Source organism: Fukomys damarensis, unplaced genomic scaffold (genome assembly GCF_012274545.1).
Source record: "Fukomys damarensis isolate Sample0158 unplaced genomic scaffold, DMR_v1.0_HiC HiC_scaffold_1, whole genome shotgun sequence".
Classification (NCBI taxonomy): Eukaryota; Metazoa; Chordata; class Mammalia; order Rodentia; family Bathyergidae; genus Fukomys; species Fukomys damarensis.
In genome coordinates, this window is record NW_022900913.1 from 69,301,473 (window position 1) to 69,317,874 (window position 16,402).

Below are 16,402 nucleotides of genomic sequence, written 5' to 3' on the forward strand. Positions count from 1 at the left end.
GGAAAGAAATGATTTAATGGTACTTGGGGAAGGAAAGAAGGGGAGAACTATCATAGATCTTTGCTTGAAAAACACATCTGGTGTAAGAGATACCACAAATGACTCAGAATTACATAACAATGCTTATATCAAAGTATATTGGTTAGCTAAAGAGGAAGAGGCAAATAAAATGTAATATTTGCTTTTAACAAAGCAGACTGAGTAATATGTTAAGTGTTAGGGTGGGATAGGAAAGAAGTCAGCCAGGCAAACATTTCCTCTTGGACTTTCTCCATAAACAACTATTTTAGTTCTGAACTGTGCACCAGGGTGCCCATGTGATGGAGATAAGGAACACTGCCCACCTATGAGATGTTCCCCAGAGCCATGGGGGCTTGTATGGCTGCTTCTAGGAAAGCAGATACTCCTTGGAGGTTCCTGGGGCTCCATGGAAACTCAGGAAATAGAAGCCAATTTATTTCACAAGTTAATCCATACTAATTGGATTTCTTTTAGGTTGAGTTATTCAAATACCAGATGGGTGCACAGACTCTAGCTAAAGAACATGGATAAACATCTGTCTTAAAAATGCCTGTGAGGGGCCGGGGATTTAGCTCAGCGGTTCGGTGGCCTGCCTTGCAAGCACAAGGACCCGAGTTCAATCCCCAGTTCCAAAAAAGCAAACAAACAAACAAACAAATGCCGTGAGGAGGTCAAGATATGAAGTTGCCATTTATTGGTCCTATGTTTGCTCAGAATAAGGGTGTAAAAAGGTCTGGAAGTGCTCAGCTTCCTTTGGCCACCTTCCCAAACAAAACCTTAACAGGCATAGTTTAAGTCTTTTACTGAGCTCTGTAATCCCTTCAACCAAATAGCCAAGGTGTCACTGTTTTATGTAACCTTTGTTCCACTGAAAAACATGGGGGAGTATTATGCTATTGTCTAGAAAGATCAAGAGTCAGCATTGTTCACCCCACACTGAATGATGCTGCCTTTGGAGAGATCTTAGAAAGAAAATTAATTGATATACAAGAAAGCAGACTGTAATCAGACCCAAATTCCTTAGTACTTCTCAAACTCCAAGCCACTTGGCAATTACAATGGGAGACAATGGAACTCTTTTCTATTCCATAGCCAGAAGTTTCCTAAGGACTCTGAGGACAATTTCATAGGTAAAGTGATACTGCTCCTGTAAGCATATACATGAAAAATAACACAATGATAGGTAACTGAAAACCAATATCTACTTTCAGAGAATACATCTGTAATTTTTCAGCCATGTGGGAAAGTTTCCAAAAAAGAACAAACACTTGACTACAAACACTTATGGAGAACTGTTGTATATGCATATATTTTTAAAATATAAGAGTGATAAATAATCATAGTATAGTTAACTGAAGGCTTAACTAAACTGAGAAGCACTGTGGGGGACCGTCCTATTGATTATGCCCAAAGCAGGCTGAAGGCAGTGCAAGCTGTGAAGAGTTAACCCTGCAATTGGCTTATTAAGAAGTCTGACCAAAGCATATGAAATAATACACAGGAAAGATCACAGTAACTCTTACCCAAATTCCATTCTGAGCCTAACAGAATGCTTTGTCTCTTCTCCTACAAGCCTTGCCTGTGTCAGCAACATATTCCTAGCAACCACATTAGCCCCCTTACTTCAATTTAACTATGATTGTGTCACCAATAAATATCAATGGTCTTGAATGCTCAGAGCCTTTGCTTGCTCAAGCATCGGTCATCCCAGGATCAGCTGAAGGGGTCTTCAATAAAGCACCTGTCAATCTCAGTTTTATGTTGTAGCTGCATAATCTAAATAAATTTCTTAAAATTTCTTTTCATTAATCTTAATGTTTCACATATGTGTGTGTATATGAGTGTGCATATATATGTATATATGTGTATACATATGTATATGTGTGTGTGTGTGTGTGTGTGTGATATATTTAGTGGTTATTATAGTCTCTTGATCACCCTTCCCAGTGATTGTCTATAACATAAGCACTATCTTTTTATAACATGCCAATAGCCTCAATTTTAGTGGCAACTATATATCACAAGTTGCTATCAATAAATTTACTTTTTAAACTTTAAATATGTTACTTTGATACATGGCTTTATCCAGTAGGCCTGTGACCTCAGTGTGACACTGCCCCATGATGAGTAGTCCTAAAGGAGCTGACTTCATTGGTCTGAACCAGGAGGATACATGATAAATAACACCAAAGCAAACTACCTCCACTGATGCTACCTCAAAACAACAAGGCTTCAGTAAGACCATGTAGGTAACAGAGCTTTTAAAGTGTAAAGTGTTACCAATCCGTCTCCCTATTATAGAATTCGTGTGGGGAAAGCTTACCTTTGTTTGAATCATGCCATAACGTTGCTCTCTCATTTGTGTCACTATATTCATGATGTCAAACTGTAACAAGATGACAATAATTTTGTATTATCCACATAAGGGAAAGATGAAAACCCATAGGTTGCTAAAATATTCCATATCTCTATCCAGTAACACAGATGTCAGAAAAGTCTCACTGCCTGAAACAAGAAAATGTGTTTTTTAAAAACCTAGTCCAATAGGTAAGTAAGGTTTGTTTTAAAACGTTTTCAGGAGAATGTAAGGATCAATCATTTACAGTAAGAAATGCTCTCCAATAAAAAACAAAAATGCTCTCTAAAAGAAATAACAACAAGATCCTAATAAGATTACTAACATTTAGAAATGGGAAGAAAGGAGCTAAAGGTGTAGGGAAGGTGGGATGGGTAGGGGAAGGGTAATAAGGGAAAAGAAAAAAATGTGAGATAATGAAAAGATGAAAATAAAGTGTTTGTAGATGGGGAAGGGAGGAGGGGGTGAAGGGAGGGCAGGGGTAAGGGGAAAAAATGAGAATCAAGACTTGTCATGTAGAGGTACAAGATCCCAACAATGAATGTAACTGTACTGTATCCCTAAAATGTACCAATAAACTCAATTAAAGCTGAAAAAAAAAAGAAATAACAACAAATGGGTCCCTTCTTTGTGTTATCCAGAAGGAAAACTGAAAGCAGCTACATAATTCTGGAAAAGCACAGAAGGCCCTCTCTGGCCAAAAGAGTAGCAGAAATGCTTTTTATATCCATGGCCTGTCAACTTGAACGGAGAGAGAGCCACAGTCAGCTGATAGTAGATTCCACCACACCCTGAGTGGAGAGCAGTCCACAATGAGATGAGGCCAGAGACCGGCAGTACTGACAAACCCTTAGACCAGTCTGACACTGTGGGCCTCCAAAGAGGGTAATCGTCTGGGTAGGACATATGCCAGTGCTCCAGCACTGCAAGACCCTGTGGATTTTATGTGGTATACTGTCGATTATAACCCAAAAATATACAGAATTTTTAGAAGGTAGGCATCCCTTTATTATTATAATGATTTAAAACTATACTTAAGCCCTTTTAAAAACTTTATTTTATAATAGACAGCAAAGTGCTAGTTTCTTTCACCCTACTCTCCCCACTGATACCTGCATAATTATGGTATAATATAAAAACCAGGAAACCTCCCTGGTACACTGCACAGGGCTTGTTCAGATAGCACCAGTTTTCCAGGCAGTCAAGAACATGTATAAGGCTCTGAGCTCTGATATACTCACGAAGACCCATGCAGCTGCAGCCACAACCATAACTGTAGCAAAAAGCAGGGCTGGTGTGCCACAAGATTCCCTAATGCTTTCCCCTAAGACACACCCAAATTCCTATCCCAACAGTGAGCAAGCTGCTGTTTCTAGTTATTTCAGAAAGTTTATGAATAGAATCATACAATGCCTAACCTTCTGATATAGAACTTTTTTCACTCAGAACAACTGTTATGAGATCAATCATATTCCATGTATTCATACTCCACAGTGATGATGTGTCAGACTGTGTAACTACTAGCTTTTTACAGAACATCCAGATTGTTTCTCATTTGTCTATTATGAAATAATCTGCTAGGAACATTTGTATACATATATTAGTATGAAAATAAATTTTCACTCCTGGGATAAATGCCCAAGGGTTCCATTGCAGGTTCATATGTAAGTTCACTTTTTGTTTCTTTAAAAAATTCAATATATCATGTTCCAGAGCAGCTGTACATTCCTAATGTGTATAGGAAATATATGAATAATCTAGTTTTTATAAATTTTCATCAGCATTTGGTGTTGTCACCATTTCTATATTGGCCTTTCTGACAGGTATATATAACAGCTTATGCAAGGATGGTTCAACAAATGTAAATCAATAAATGTAATACACTATATTAACAGAGTCAAGGACAAAAACTACATGATCACCTTGATAGATGCAGAAAAAGCATCAGAAAAAATTCAACATCCATTCATGATAAAAAAAAACCCTACAGAAAATTGGAACAGATGGTCTTTCTCTCAACCTGATAAAGGCTATCTATGAAAAACCAACAGCCAACATCATACTAAATGGTAAAAAACTGAAAACTTTCATACTAAAATCAGGAATAAGACAAGGATGTCCATGTCACCACCCTTGTTCAATATAATTCTAGAAACATTAGCCACAGCAATTAGACAAAAGAAAGAAATAAAAGGAATAAAGATAGGAAAAGAAGAAGTTAAACTGTCATTATTTGCTGATATGAAACTCTACAGAGAAGACCCAAAGAACTCTGCCAAAAGACTTCTATACTTCATTGACAGATTAAGTAGAATAGCTGGATACAAGGTCAACACCCAAAAATCAATAGCTTTCTTGTACACAAATAACAGATTCACTGAAAAGAAAAATTAGGGAAACAATTCCTTTCACAATAGCATCCAAAAAAATGAAATATCTAGGAATCAATCTAATGAAGGAAGCAAAAGACCTCTACATTGAGAACTACAGCACTCTGCAAAAGAGATAGAAGAGGATATAAGAAAATGTACAGACATCATTGTTCCTGGGTAGGAAGAATCAACATAGTGAAAATGGCCATACTTACAAAACTGCTATATAGATTCAGTACAATCCAGATTGAAATCCCAAGAGAATATTTCACAGAACTTGAGAAAACAATCCAAAAATTCATTTGGAATCAGAAGAGACCTAGAATAACAAAAGCAATTCTAGGCTACAAATGGGGAGTATTCAGAATCTGTGACTTGAAACTATACTACAAAGCCACTGTGATAGAAACAGCATGGTACTAGCAAAGAAACAGACCGAAGGATCAATGGAATAGATTAGAAGATGCAGAAACAATTCAAGATATACTCAGCTACCTCTGACAAAGGAGCCAACCATCCTCAATGGAGGAAAGATAGCATTTTTTTAAAAATTGTGTTGGAAAAACTGGCTTTCAAGATCCAGTAAGGAAGCAAGGACCCCAGAGAAGGTCTCTCCAGCCACCTTCTCGGGCCCACCGGGCGGGTCTGCGACCTCCCCAATTGCGCACCACCAGATCCAGTAAGGAAGCAAGGATTCCAGAGAAGGTCTCTCCAGCCGCCTGCTTGGGCCCACCCAGTGGATGCACAACCTCCCCAACTGCACGCCACCAGATCCAGTAAGGAAAGTAGCCACACAGGTGCCCTTGAAACACCCCCACAACCTGTCTCCCCATCCCCGTTCTCAAACCTCCTGATTGGGCCAGTTCTTGGACTCACTGTGCAGAGGCATAGGTGCTCATGAAGGGTAGGTAGTTTTCTGAGCTCCCAACTTTGAACATCTTTAAAGAAAGGGCAGGGGAAACCTGTAATAGAACTGAGCGGAGTTCAACCCTGAGGGTTGGGAAACTCAAGTTAGGCACTGTGTACTGAGGTCAGTCTGAGTCGTGGGGACCTGCCATTGGCTAGCCAAGATTAGGGGATTCGGTTCTGCATATGGCTGTACAAGTGGTATAATATGACAACAGAGACATAGCCTAAAAGAGGCCTTCAAATTCCTTTTTTCTTTTCCTCATTCCACCCTAAAATTTTTTCTTTTTCCTGTCCTCTCTCTCCAACTCAGTCTATTGCTCCACCATATTATCCCTCATCTCCCTTTTTATTCCTGCTCCTGCCCTAACTCAAGACTTCTTCTTTTATTATTTTTTCTTTATGTTCTTTTCTCCTGCCATTTTACCTTACTCATGGCTCCACAGCTTTAAGGGAAGGCAAGCCCCTGTTACTGTTAAGGGGATATATTCTTGTCCTTATTCCTGCACTCTGTCTATCACATTTCAAGTTAATACTTTCATAAAGATAGTATGGTCATTCTACGTCCTCTGGCTTCACTTCAAACCTTCTCCAATTCTTTCATTTATCTACTCCTCTTGTCCTAACTCAGTCTAACCCCCAATCCTAAATGGTAAAATGCTATATTGAAAAGTGTATTCACTGCAAACATATTTTGGGCTGCTTCTTGATATTAATTTAATTCACATGGTTTAAAGGTGATAGATTAATGACTACCACAAGTGGTCAATTTGCAATCTGTGCTTGATCCCATTGGGCTGCTGAATGTATCAATTGGGATAAAGGATTGTGATTGATTTAATGAGCTGTTTTCTCCTATATTATGAAAATGAGGATGTCTATGAGTCATTAGAGACTCAAAAGCTAAAATGCAACTATATCAGGAAGATTTAAGTAATAACCCAGAAATTAAACCAAGGACAACCCAACAACAAAAATAAAAATGAGAATACACTTTAGCAAGACACAAAGACACACTTCCAGTTCACCAATGGCAAACAGTAGGACAAATGAGGATGAAAAGTCTGATGGTAAACCAGCAGGACACCCTGGACCCATAGCACAGGAGGTAACAAAACAGATCAATCAGGTTCTAGAAAAATTCAAATAAAAAATAATTTCCCAGTTAACCATAGAGATGATGAGCAAAATTGAAGTCATGATTCAAGACTCTAGAACAGAAACTACAAAAAATAGATGAGCTCAAGACCATGATAGAAGCCATGAAGACTCAGCATAAGAAATAGAAACAATGAATGCCCAACAGAGGAATGAAATGGAATCCATAAAACAGATTCAAACAGATATCCAGGAGATTAAAAACTCTATTGAAACTGTACGCAACAGAATAAAAGATTGCGAAGATAGAATTTCAGATATAGAAGATAGGATCGCAGTGAGCGTAAAAAAAAGAGATCTCTCAAAAACAGTAAGGGAACATGAGAAATCGATCCAACAACTTCTAGGGGATGCAAAGAAGAATAATGTAAGACTGATAGGAATCCATGAAATAACAGAAGAAAACAAAAGTGACTTAAAAAAGCTATTCACAGAATTAATGACAGAAAACTTCCCAAACAGAAGGGAAGAATTAGACATACAGATAAGTGAGGCATATAGAACTCCAACTAGCCACGATCAAAAAGAACTATGCCTAGACATATAATAATCAAGATCCCAGAAATCCAACAGAAAAACAAAATACTACAAGCAGTAAGAGAAAAGAAACAAATCACATGCAAGGAAAGCACATTAGAATCACAGCAGACTTTTCAACACAAACCCTTAGGTCAAGGAGAGCCTGGAGTGAGGTATTTAAAGTCCTAAAAGAAAAGAACCTCCAACATAGACTGATGTACCCTGCAAAACTCTCTTTCAAAATAAACAGGGAAATAAGATACTTCCATGACAAAGAACACCTGAGAAACTTCATGAACACCAAACCAACACTACAAGGAATTCTAAACAATATCCTAGAAAAGGACAATGGAGGTCACAATACCATGAGGCCCAACAGACCAAATCAAATAGGCAAGGCAAGAAACTAAAAGGACAGTGGAGAAAAAGTAAACAGAGTCAACAAAAGGACAATACCATGACAATAATAAGTCAGAACATATCAGATATAACCATCAATGTTAATGGCCTCAATTCACCAATCAAGAGAGATAGACTAGCAGAATGGATTAAGAAGCAAAATCCAACGATATGTTGTATAATACAAGAAACACACCTAGTGCAAAAGGAAGCCCATAGGCTGAAAGTCAAATGATGGAAAACAATTCTGCATGCGTCAAGAGCCCAGAAAAAAAGCAGGGGTAGCAATCTTATTCGCAGACAAAGTAAATTTCAAATCAAAGCTCATTAAGAGACAAAGAAGGCCACTACATCCTTGTAAAGGGAACAATTCAAGAGGAAGAGTTGACAATCATAAACATATATGCACCAAATATCAATGCCCCCAACTATATAAAACAAATATTAAGTAACATGAAAAACCAAATAAGCACTAATACAATTTTAGTGGGGGATTTAAATACCCCACTATCACAAATTGACAGATCATCTAGGCAGAAAATCAACAATGAAATAATAGAACTGAACCAAGCTTTGGAACACATGGACTTAATAGATATCTACAGAGTATTCCACCCCACAAAATCAGAATACACATTCTTTGTGGCTGCACATGGATCATTCTCTAAGATAGACCACATATTGGCTCACAGACCAGGTCTGAATAAATGCAAAAGAACTGAAGTCATCCCCTGTATATTATCAGATCATAGTGCAATCAAGCTGGAGATCAGCAGCACAAGAAACTGTAGCAACTTCACAAGCACATGGAAGCAGAACAACTCTCCTAAACAATCAATGGATTACAGAGGAAATTAAAGAAAAAATTAGACAGTTTTTACAAATAAATGAAAATGCCAGTACAACATACAGGAATCTATGGGACACAATGAAAGCAGTTCTACGGAGAAAATTCGTGACATTGAATGCCCATACTAGGAAAACAGAGTGCGCTCAAATAAACAACCTAACAATGAAACTTAGACTCCTAGAAAAACAAGAGCAAGAAAAACCCAAAGCTCGAACTAGAGAGGAAATTATAAAGATCCGAGCAGAAACCAATGCAATGGAAACTAAGAAAATGATACAAAAAATAAATAAAAGAAAGAGCTGGTTTTTTGAAAGAATACATAAAATTGACAAACCCTTAGCTAATCTTATCAAAAAAAGGAAAGAAAAGGATCAGATCCATGCAATCAGGAATGAAAAAGGCAAAGTCACAACAGATTCAAAAGAAATCCAGAAGATCATTAATACCTACTTCAAGAACCTGTACTACAATAAAATGGAAAACACAGAAGAAAGGGATAGATTTTTAGATACTTATGAATTACCAAAGTTAAACAAAGAAGATAAAAATATTTTAAACATCCCAATTACAGTCAGTGAAATTGAAAATGTAATTAAAAATTTACCAACAAAGAAAAGCCCAGGCCCTGATGGATTCACTGCTGAATTTTACAAGACATTTAGAGAAGAACTATCGCCATTACTCTTCAAACTTTTCAATGAAATCGAAGGGAAGCTATACTTCCAAATTCATTCCTGGAAGCAAGTATCACTTTGATTCCCACATCAGGGAAAGATGCAACTAAAAAAGAGAACTACAGACCAAACTCCTTAATGAATATAGATGCAAAAATCCTTAATAAGATACTACTAAACAGAATACAGAGGATTATCAAGAAGATCTTCCATCCTGACCAAGTCAGATTTATTCCAGAGATGCAAGGGTGATTCAACATACAAAAGTCAATAAATGTAATACATTACATTAACAAAGTCAAGGACAAAAACCATATGATCCTCTCAACAGATGCAGAAAAAGCATTTGATAAAATTCAACACCCACTCATGATAAAAACTCTGCAAAAATTTGGAATAGATGATCTATACCTCAACTTCATAAAGTCTATCTATGAAAAACCAACAGCCAACATCATATTAAATGCCCCAAAACTGAAAACCTTCACGTTAAAAATCAGGAACAAGACAAGGATGCCCACTATCACCACTCCTCTTCAATATAGTTTGGGAAACATTAGCCATAGCAATTAGACAAGAGAAAGAAATTAAAGCAATAAAGATAGAAAAAGGAGAAGTTAAACTGTCATTATTTGCTGATGATACGATACTCTACATTAAAGACCCAAAAAACTCCATCAAAAGACTTCTAGACTTAATTGACACTTTTAGCAGAATAGCTGAATACAAGGTGAACACCCAAAAATCAATAGCCTTCTTATACACAAATAACAGACTCACTGAGAGAGAAATAAGGGAAAAATTCCTTTTACAATAGCATCCAAAAAAAATGAAGTATCTAGGAATCAATCTAACAAAAGGAGCAAAAGATCTCTACACTGAAAACTACAGCACTCTGAAAAAAGACATCAAAGAGGATATAAGAAAATGGAAAGATATCCCCTGCTCCTGGGTAGGAAGAATCAACATAGTGAAAATGGCCATACTACCAAAACTGCTATACAGATTCAATGCAATGCCAATTGAAATTCCAACACTATATTTCACAGAACTAGAAAAAAGAATACAAAAATTCATTTGGAACCAGAAGAGACCTGGAATAGCAAAAGCCATCTTAGGCAACAGACACATGGCAGTGGGTATAACAATTCCCAATTTGAAACTATACTACAAAGCCACTGTGATAAAAACAGCATGGTACTGGCAAAGAAACAGGCCTGAGGATCAGTGGAACAGACTGGAAGACACAAAAACAAATCCAGATGTATTCAGCTACTTCATCTTTGACAAAGGAGCTGACCATCCTCAGTGGAGGAAAGACAGCCTCTTTAATACATGGTGTTGGAAAAACTGGATTTCAACCTGCCACAGATTAAAACTGGACCCTTATCTTTCACCATGCACTAAATTAAAATCCAAGTTGATTAAATATCTAAATATTAAAACAGAAACATTAAACTTGCTGGAAGGTAAGTTAGACAGAACTCTGGAAGACATTGGCATAGGAAAAGACTTTATGAACAAATCCTCAGTAGCACGGGAACTAGCAGAAAGAATCAACAACTGGGATCTCATCTTATTAAAAAGCTTCAGTACTGCAAAAGAAACCATCAGCAGAACTAAGAGACAACCTATAATGTGGGAAAAAATTTTTACCAGCTGCTCCTCAGACAAAGGACTATTATCTAAAATATATGAAGAATTCAAAACAATCAGCCCCTCAAATATAAACACCCGATTCAAAAATGGGCATCTGAAATGAACAGACATTTCTCAGACAAAGAAGTAAAAGCAGCAAGTAAATATATGAAAAAATTTTACACATTACTGGTCATTCGAGAGATGCAGATGAAAACAACACTGAGATTCCACCTCACCCCACAAAGAATGGCTGCTATCAAGAAATCACACAATAACAAATGTTGGCCGGGTTGTGGGGAGAAAGGAACCCTTCTCCATTGTTGGTGGGAGTGCAGACTGGTGCAACCACTATGGAAATCAATATGGAGATACCTCAAAGAGCTTGGACTGGAGGTTCCATTTGACTCAGCCATCCCTCTGCTGGGTATCTTTCCAAAAGAACTAAAAGAATTATATCACAGTGATGTATGTGCACCCATGTTTATAGAGGCACATTTTGTAATAGCTAAAACTTGGAAACAGCCCATTTGCCCATCGGTTGGAAACTGGATAAAGAAGATGTGGTTTTTCTATAAAATGGAATATTACTCAGCCATAAAGAACAAGAAAATAGATTCATTCATAGGAAAATGGATACATATCGAGGATATACTCCTAAGTGAAATAAGTATGGCACATATGTGTAAATACCGAATAATTTATCTGGTGTGAATAAACTGCAATAATACAGAAGATCCTAATAAGATTACTGACATTGTGAAATGGGAAGAAAGGGGCTAAAGGTGTAGGGAAGGTGGGATGTGTAGGTGAAGGGTAATAAGGGAAAAGAAAAAAATGTGAGATAATGAAAAGATGGAAATAAAGTGCTTTTAGAAGGGGAGGGGAGGAGGGGGTGAAGGGAGGGCAGGGACAAGGGGAAAAAATGAGAACCAAGACCTATCATGTAGAGGTACAGATCCCAACAATGAATGTAACTGTACTGTATCCCTAAAATGTACCAATAAACTCAATTAAAGCTGAAAAAAAAACTGGCTTTCAACTTGCCAAAAAGTAAAACTAGACCCCTATCTTTCAGCATGCATTAAACTAAAATGAAAGTGGATTAAAGATCTAAATATTCAGACAGATAACTTGCTGGAAGATAAGTAGAACTCTTGAAGACATTGGCATAGGAAAAGACTTTATGAACAAAATCTCAGTAGCGTGGGAACTCACACAAAGAATCAACAACTGGGATCTCATCTTATTAAAAAACTTCTGCACTGCAAGAGAAATCACCAACAGAGGTAAGAGACAACCTACACAAAGTGGGAAAATATTTTCATCAGCTGTTCCTCAAAGGACTAGAATATATAAAGAACTTTTAAAAAATCAGGCCCCTGAAATATAAAGACTCAATTAAAAAATGGGCATACCTTTCTCAAAGAAGTAAAAGCAACAAATAAACTTATGAAAATATTTTCAACATCACTGGTCATTCAAGATATGCAATTGAGAACAATGCTGAGATTCCACCTCACTCCAGAAAGAATGAATGGCTGCTATCATGAAATCAACCAATAACAAATGTTGGCAAGGTTGTGGGAAGAAAGGAACCCTTCTCCATTGTTGGTGGGAGTGCATACTAGTGTAACCACTGTGGAAATCAATATGGAGATACCTTGGACAACTAGGATTGGAAGTCCCATTTGACTCAGCTATTCCCCTGCTGGGTATCTTCCCAAAAGAATTAAAAGAATCATACCACAGTGATATATGCCCACCTATGTTTATAGCAGCACAGTTTGTAATAGCTAAAACTTGGAAACATCCCAAGTGCCCATCAACTGAAGACTAGATAAAGATGGGGGTTTATAAAATGGAATACTACTCAGCCATAAAGGAGGAGAAACTAGAGACATTTATAGCTAAATGGATGTACACTGAGGCCATCTCTTAAGTGAAATAAATAGAACATACATGTAAATATCAAATAGTTTCTCTGCTATGAAAACCTGAAAGCATAAATAAAGTTTGAAATGTATAATCAATAATGTGAAATAGGAAGAAAAAGTCTAAAGAAGTAGGGAAAGTGGGAGGGGTATGAGAAAGGAAAGAAGGGGAAAGAAAAAATCTGAGAAAAGGAAAAAATGGAAACAAAGTCTGAAAATAGGGAAGGGGAGGGGTAAAGGGTAGACAGGAATGGGGAAAAAATAAAAACCAAGATATATCATGTAAAGGTACAAGACCCCAATGATAAATGTAACTGTATTTTTATACCTAAAATGTAACAATAAACTTAATGGAAAAAAAAAGAAATGGTACTGTAAGAGTTTGACAATTTATACGCCAGAAAACAAAGTGAAACTTGACCTAAACCTCACATTTTATGTATAAACTAACTTAAAATGCACCATTAACTAAAATCTAAAATATGAAACTAATATTTTTAGAAAATAATAACACAGATTTTATGAAAAACTCTTTAGGATCTAGGTGAAGTGCTCTTAGATTTGATCTCAAAAGCATGAGGTCAAGAAAAATTGATAAAATGAACCCCTTCAAAATTAAAAACTTATGCTTTTTTAGAAGCTTTAAAAATTAGAACTGAATATTACATAAATTATAGAAATAAATCTATATTAGCCTTTAAAATTAATTTACCAATGACAAAATAAGTTTCACGGAATACTTGGTTAAGAAAAGATATAGCTTTCTGAATGTGGTTGGCTATTGAAACTAATTTGACTGGAAACTATGATTCCTCAGAGGTTGCATTTTATTGTCATTATTGACTGTTAACTGCTAAAACCATGTTTGTGTTATTTATGAAAACATACTAGCTACCAAAGAAAAGGAACCATTAGTATTTGTGATTTATAATTTTAAAAGCATCCAGAGACAAAATAATTATTTTATAGAATATTAAATTAAAAGCCAAAGAAGCTGGTGTTCAAGGGTTTACACATAACCTTAACACTCTACAGGCTTCTTGGGAATTACTGCTTTGAATTGCTATGACTAAAAAATTACACAAATTTTTAAGACAACGGTGAAAATGATTCTCACAATGTTTTCTTGGAAATTTTGGCTAACAGATGGCAAAAAAAAAGTTATTTTCTAATGACACTACAGCTTGATAAATTTTGGATCTGGCTAATGATGGAATGGTACCAACTTATAAAACAAATAAAAGTAGTAACATATCACTGCAATTAAATGAATTTATAGATATTTGTAACAATGATTCTTTCAGTATATGAGATGAAAGTGGTAAGATGAGAATTCTTCCTTTCCTTCAGCTTGATTACTGACAAACACAACCAGTTCTCAACTGCATACAGAAACAAGGTGTTACACTGCCAACAAGTACAATTTAAAGCTTAAATTCTGTGTATGATATTCTGGTAGTAAAGCTGCAATGACCAGAAAGAAGAGTATGAGATAGTTGCACAAACTAAGGAATACCAGAAGATAAATCAACACACTGCTTCCTCTCAAGTCTTGCTAGTGATAGGTGTCTGGGTCATGGAGACGAAGACACCTCAGGAAAGGGTAATGCTTGTGAGGCTGTATTAGTCATCACTGGGCGGGTCTGTTCAACAACAGTCTGACCCTTGTGTTCTCTCTCCTGCCTGAACTTGCCTCCCTTCCTCTTTCCACTGTGAGATGAGGCAGAATTAGGCCCTCACCAGATGTGCTGCTGGATCCTGGACATCGCAGCCTGCAGATCTGAGAGATAAAATAAACCTTTATATGGTAAATCTTTCTTTTATAAACAACTCAGTCTCGAGTATTCAGCTACCCTAACAGAAAATGAACTAAAATAAATCCTTACCCACTGATCACACTGTGGATGTCATAGAAAAATCCTGAGTGGCTTTGTAAGTTTCTAACAGCTTACTCTCAAATTCTCTACAGTTCACTTGCTAAACATGTTCTGGCTAGTAAAGGCTCTGAGGAGAGTGGAGAAGAGCATCAGGAAGAACATGTAAGTTAGCAACCATTTCAAGCTCTATGAAAAGTCAATAAGCAATAAACGATAGATTTCCTAAATTTCCTTTTTTGAATCACTGTATTTCATCAAATCTGAGCATCCTTAATTTAAAGATGCACCCAAAACTGTCAAATAAAGGGACAGAAGACTGATTATAAGACAAGTTTAAAGAAGCTATAATGTGTATGGGGGGTAGGCAGTGTTCCTTATATTCAATAATAGATAATGTTTACTGCTTTTCCAGTCTATATAAGAGATATAAAATAAGACAAAATATAAATAAATTGCCTACAAAATTATGATGGATAAGATATAAACTAGAAACATGCTAATATATTTTCTGCTAAAGGATAAAATATTACAGAAATAAAGTAATATCAAACTCAGAGTAATTTTCAGTAGTTTTGAGGAAACCTGCTACGTTTTGGCCACAGTCTATATTCTTTCTTTGTAATGATACCACACATTCGTACTCAGAGTAATTTTCAGTAGTTTTGAGGAAACCTGCTACGTTTTGGCCACAGTCTATATTCTTTCTTTGTAATGATACTCCACATTTGCTTTGGAAGATCCCATCTCTCAAAAAAAAAAAAAGTCTGACTTCCCTAGACAGACCTGCACATATATCAGGATTAGATCAGAAAAGGGGCTGACAGTCAATCAGAAGAAGGAAATGCTAGAGGTTTGACCTAAACTTCAGAAAAAGTCAGTTTCTCAACTCTCTACTTGATGTCCTGTCAGGACAAGTGCTGGGGTCACGCATTCTTTTTGTTGTTGTTGTTGCCTACAGGCAAGCCTCCTGTATGGGGCTATGAAGGCAGAAGTTTGGCACTTGTTCTGACAAAAACATACTCTGAAGAATGTGCCACCAGAGCAAATGTCTCAAATGTGCCCTCTCTGCTGGGTAACTTCAGTTTCTTTTTGGCCACAGATCTGAAGTCACATTCCTAATCACTTTAGTCCATAGAAAAGAAAACAGTGTTATCCCCATGTAGTGGATTCCTGTGTGTCCACCTTTTAGCAAGTTCCAAACTTAGAAGGAGGCAAGTAAAGAACTGTTAATGCTTGACACACTCTTCTTTACCTTATCTATAAGGGATTTAGCTCAGTGTTTCCACCGCCAGCCTTGCACACACACGGACCTTAGTTTGATCCCCAGTACCAAAACAATAACAAAAAAAGAATACTGGATTTGATTCAGGATGACCAATTTACATAGTCACTAAAATGCAAAGCATGTGGTAAAGCTGGGTCAGACTCAAGGGCATCTCATTATTGCTGAAGTCTCCCAGTTTTCTTCACCGGGCTCACATGCTTGTTATTTCTGTTCACTAACACCGGGGCTGCATCACTGACATTCTCTAGCAAGACACTAGAAGCCAAATGTAAGAAAGAGGGAAGGAAAATGAAAGGGAACTTGCATCTCCTGCATATCTGCTATATTCCAGACACTGTCCTAAGCCACTTACATTCATCATACTCTTAATTCTCACAACCACCCCAGCAATCTGCAGCAAGCTGAGGACCAGA

At 36.9% G+C, this 16,402-nt stretch overlaps 1 protein-coding gene across 1 annotated transcript in view; it reads right to left on the minus strand.

Annotated features, from left to right (window-relative positions):
* Positions 1 to 687: 687 nt before the first annotated feature.
* Ptpn20 (protein tyrosine phosphatase non-receptor type 20) overlaps positions 688 to 16,402 on the minus strand; it is a 115,615-nt gene continuing 99,900 nt past the window's right edge. The window contains 2 exon segments of the mRNA XM_019207285.1: positions 688 to 1,168; positions 2,345 to 2,407. Of these exon segments, the coding sequence (XP_019062830.1) occupies positions 1,103 to 1,168; positions 2,345 to 2,407 (129 nt within the window). The 3' untranslated portion in view covers positions 688 to 1,102.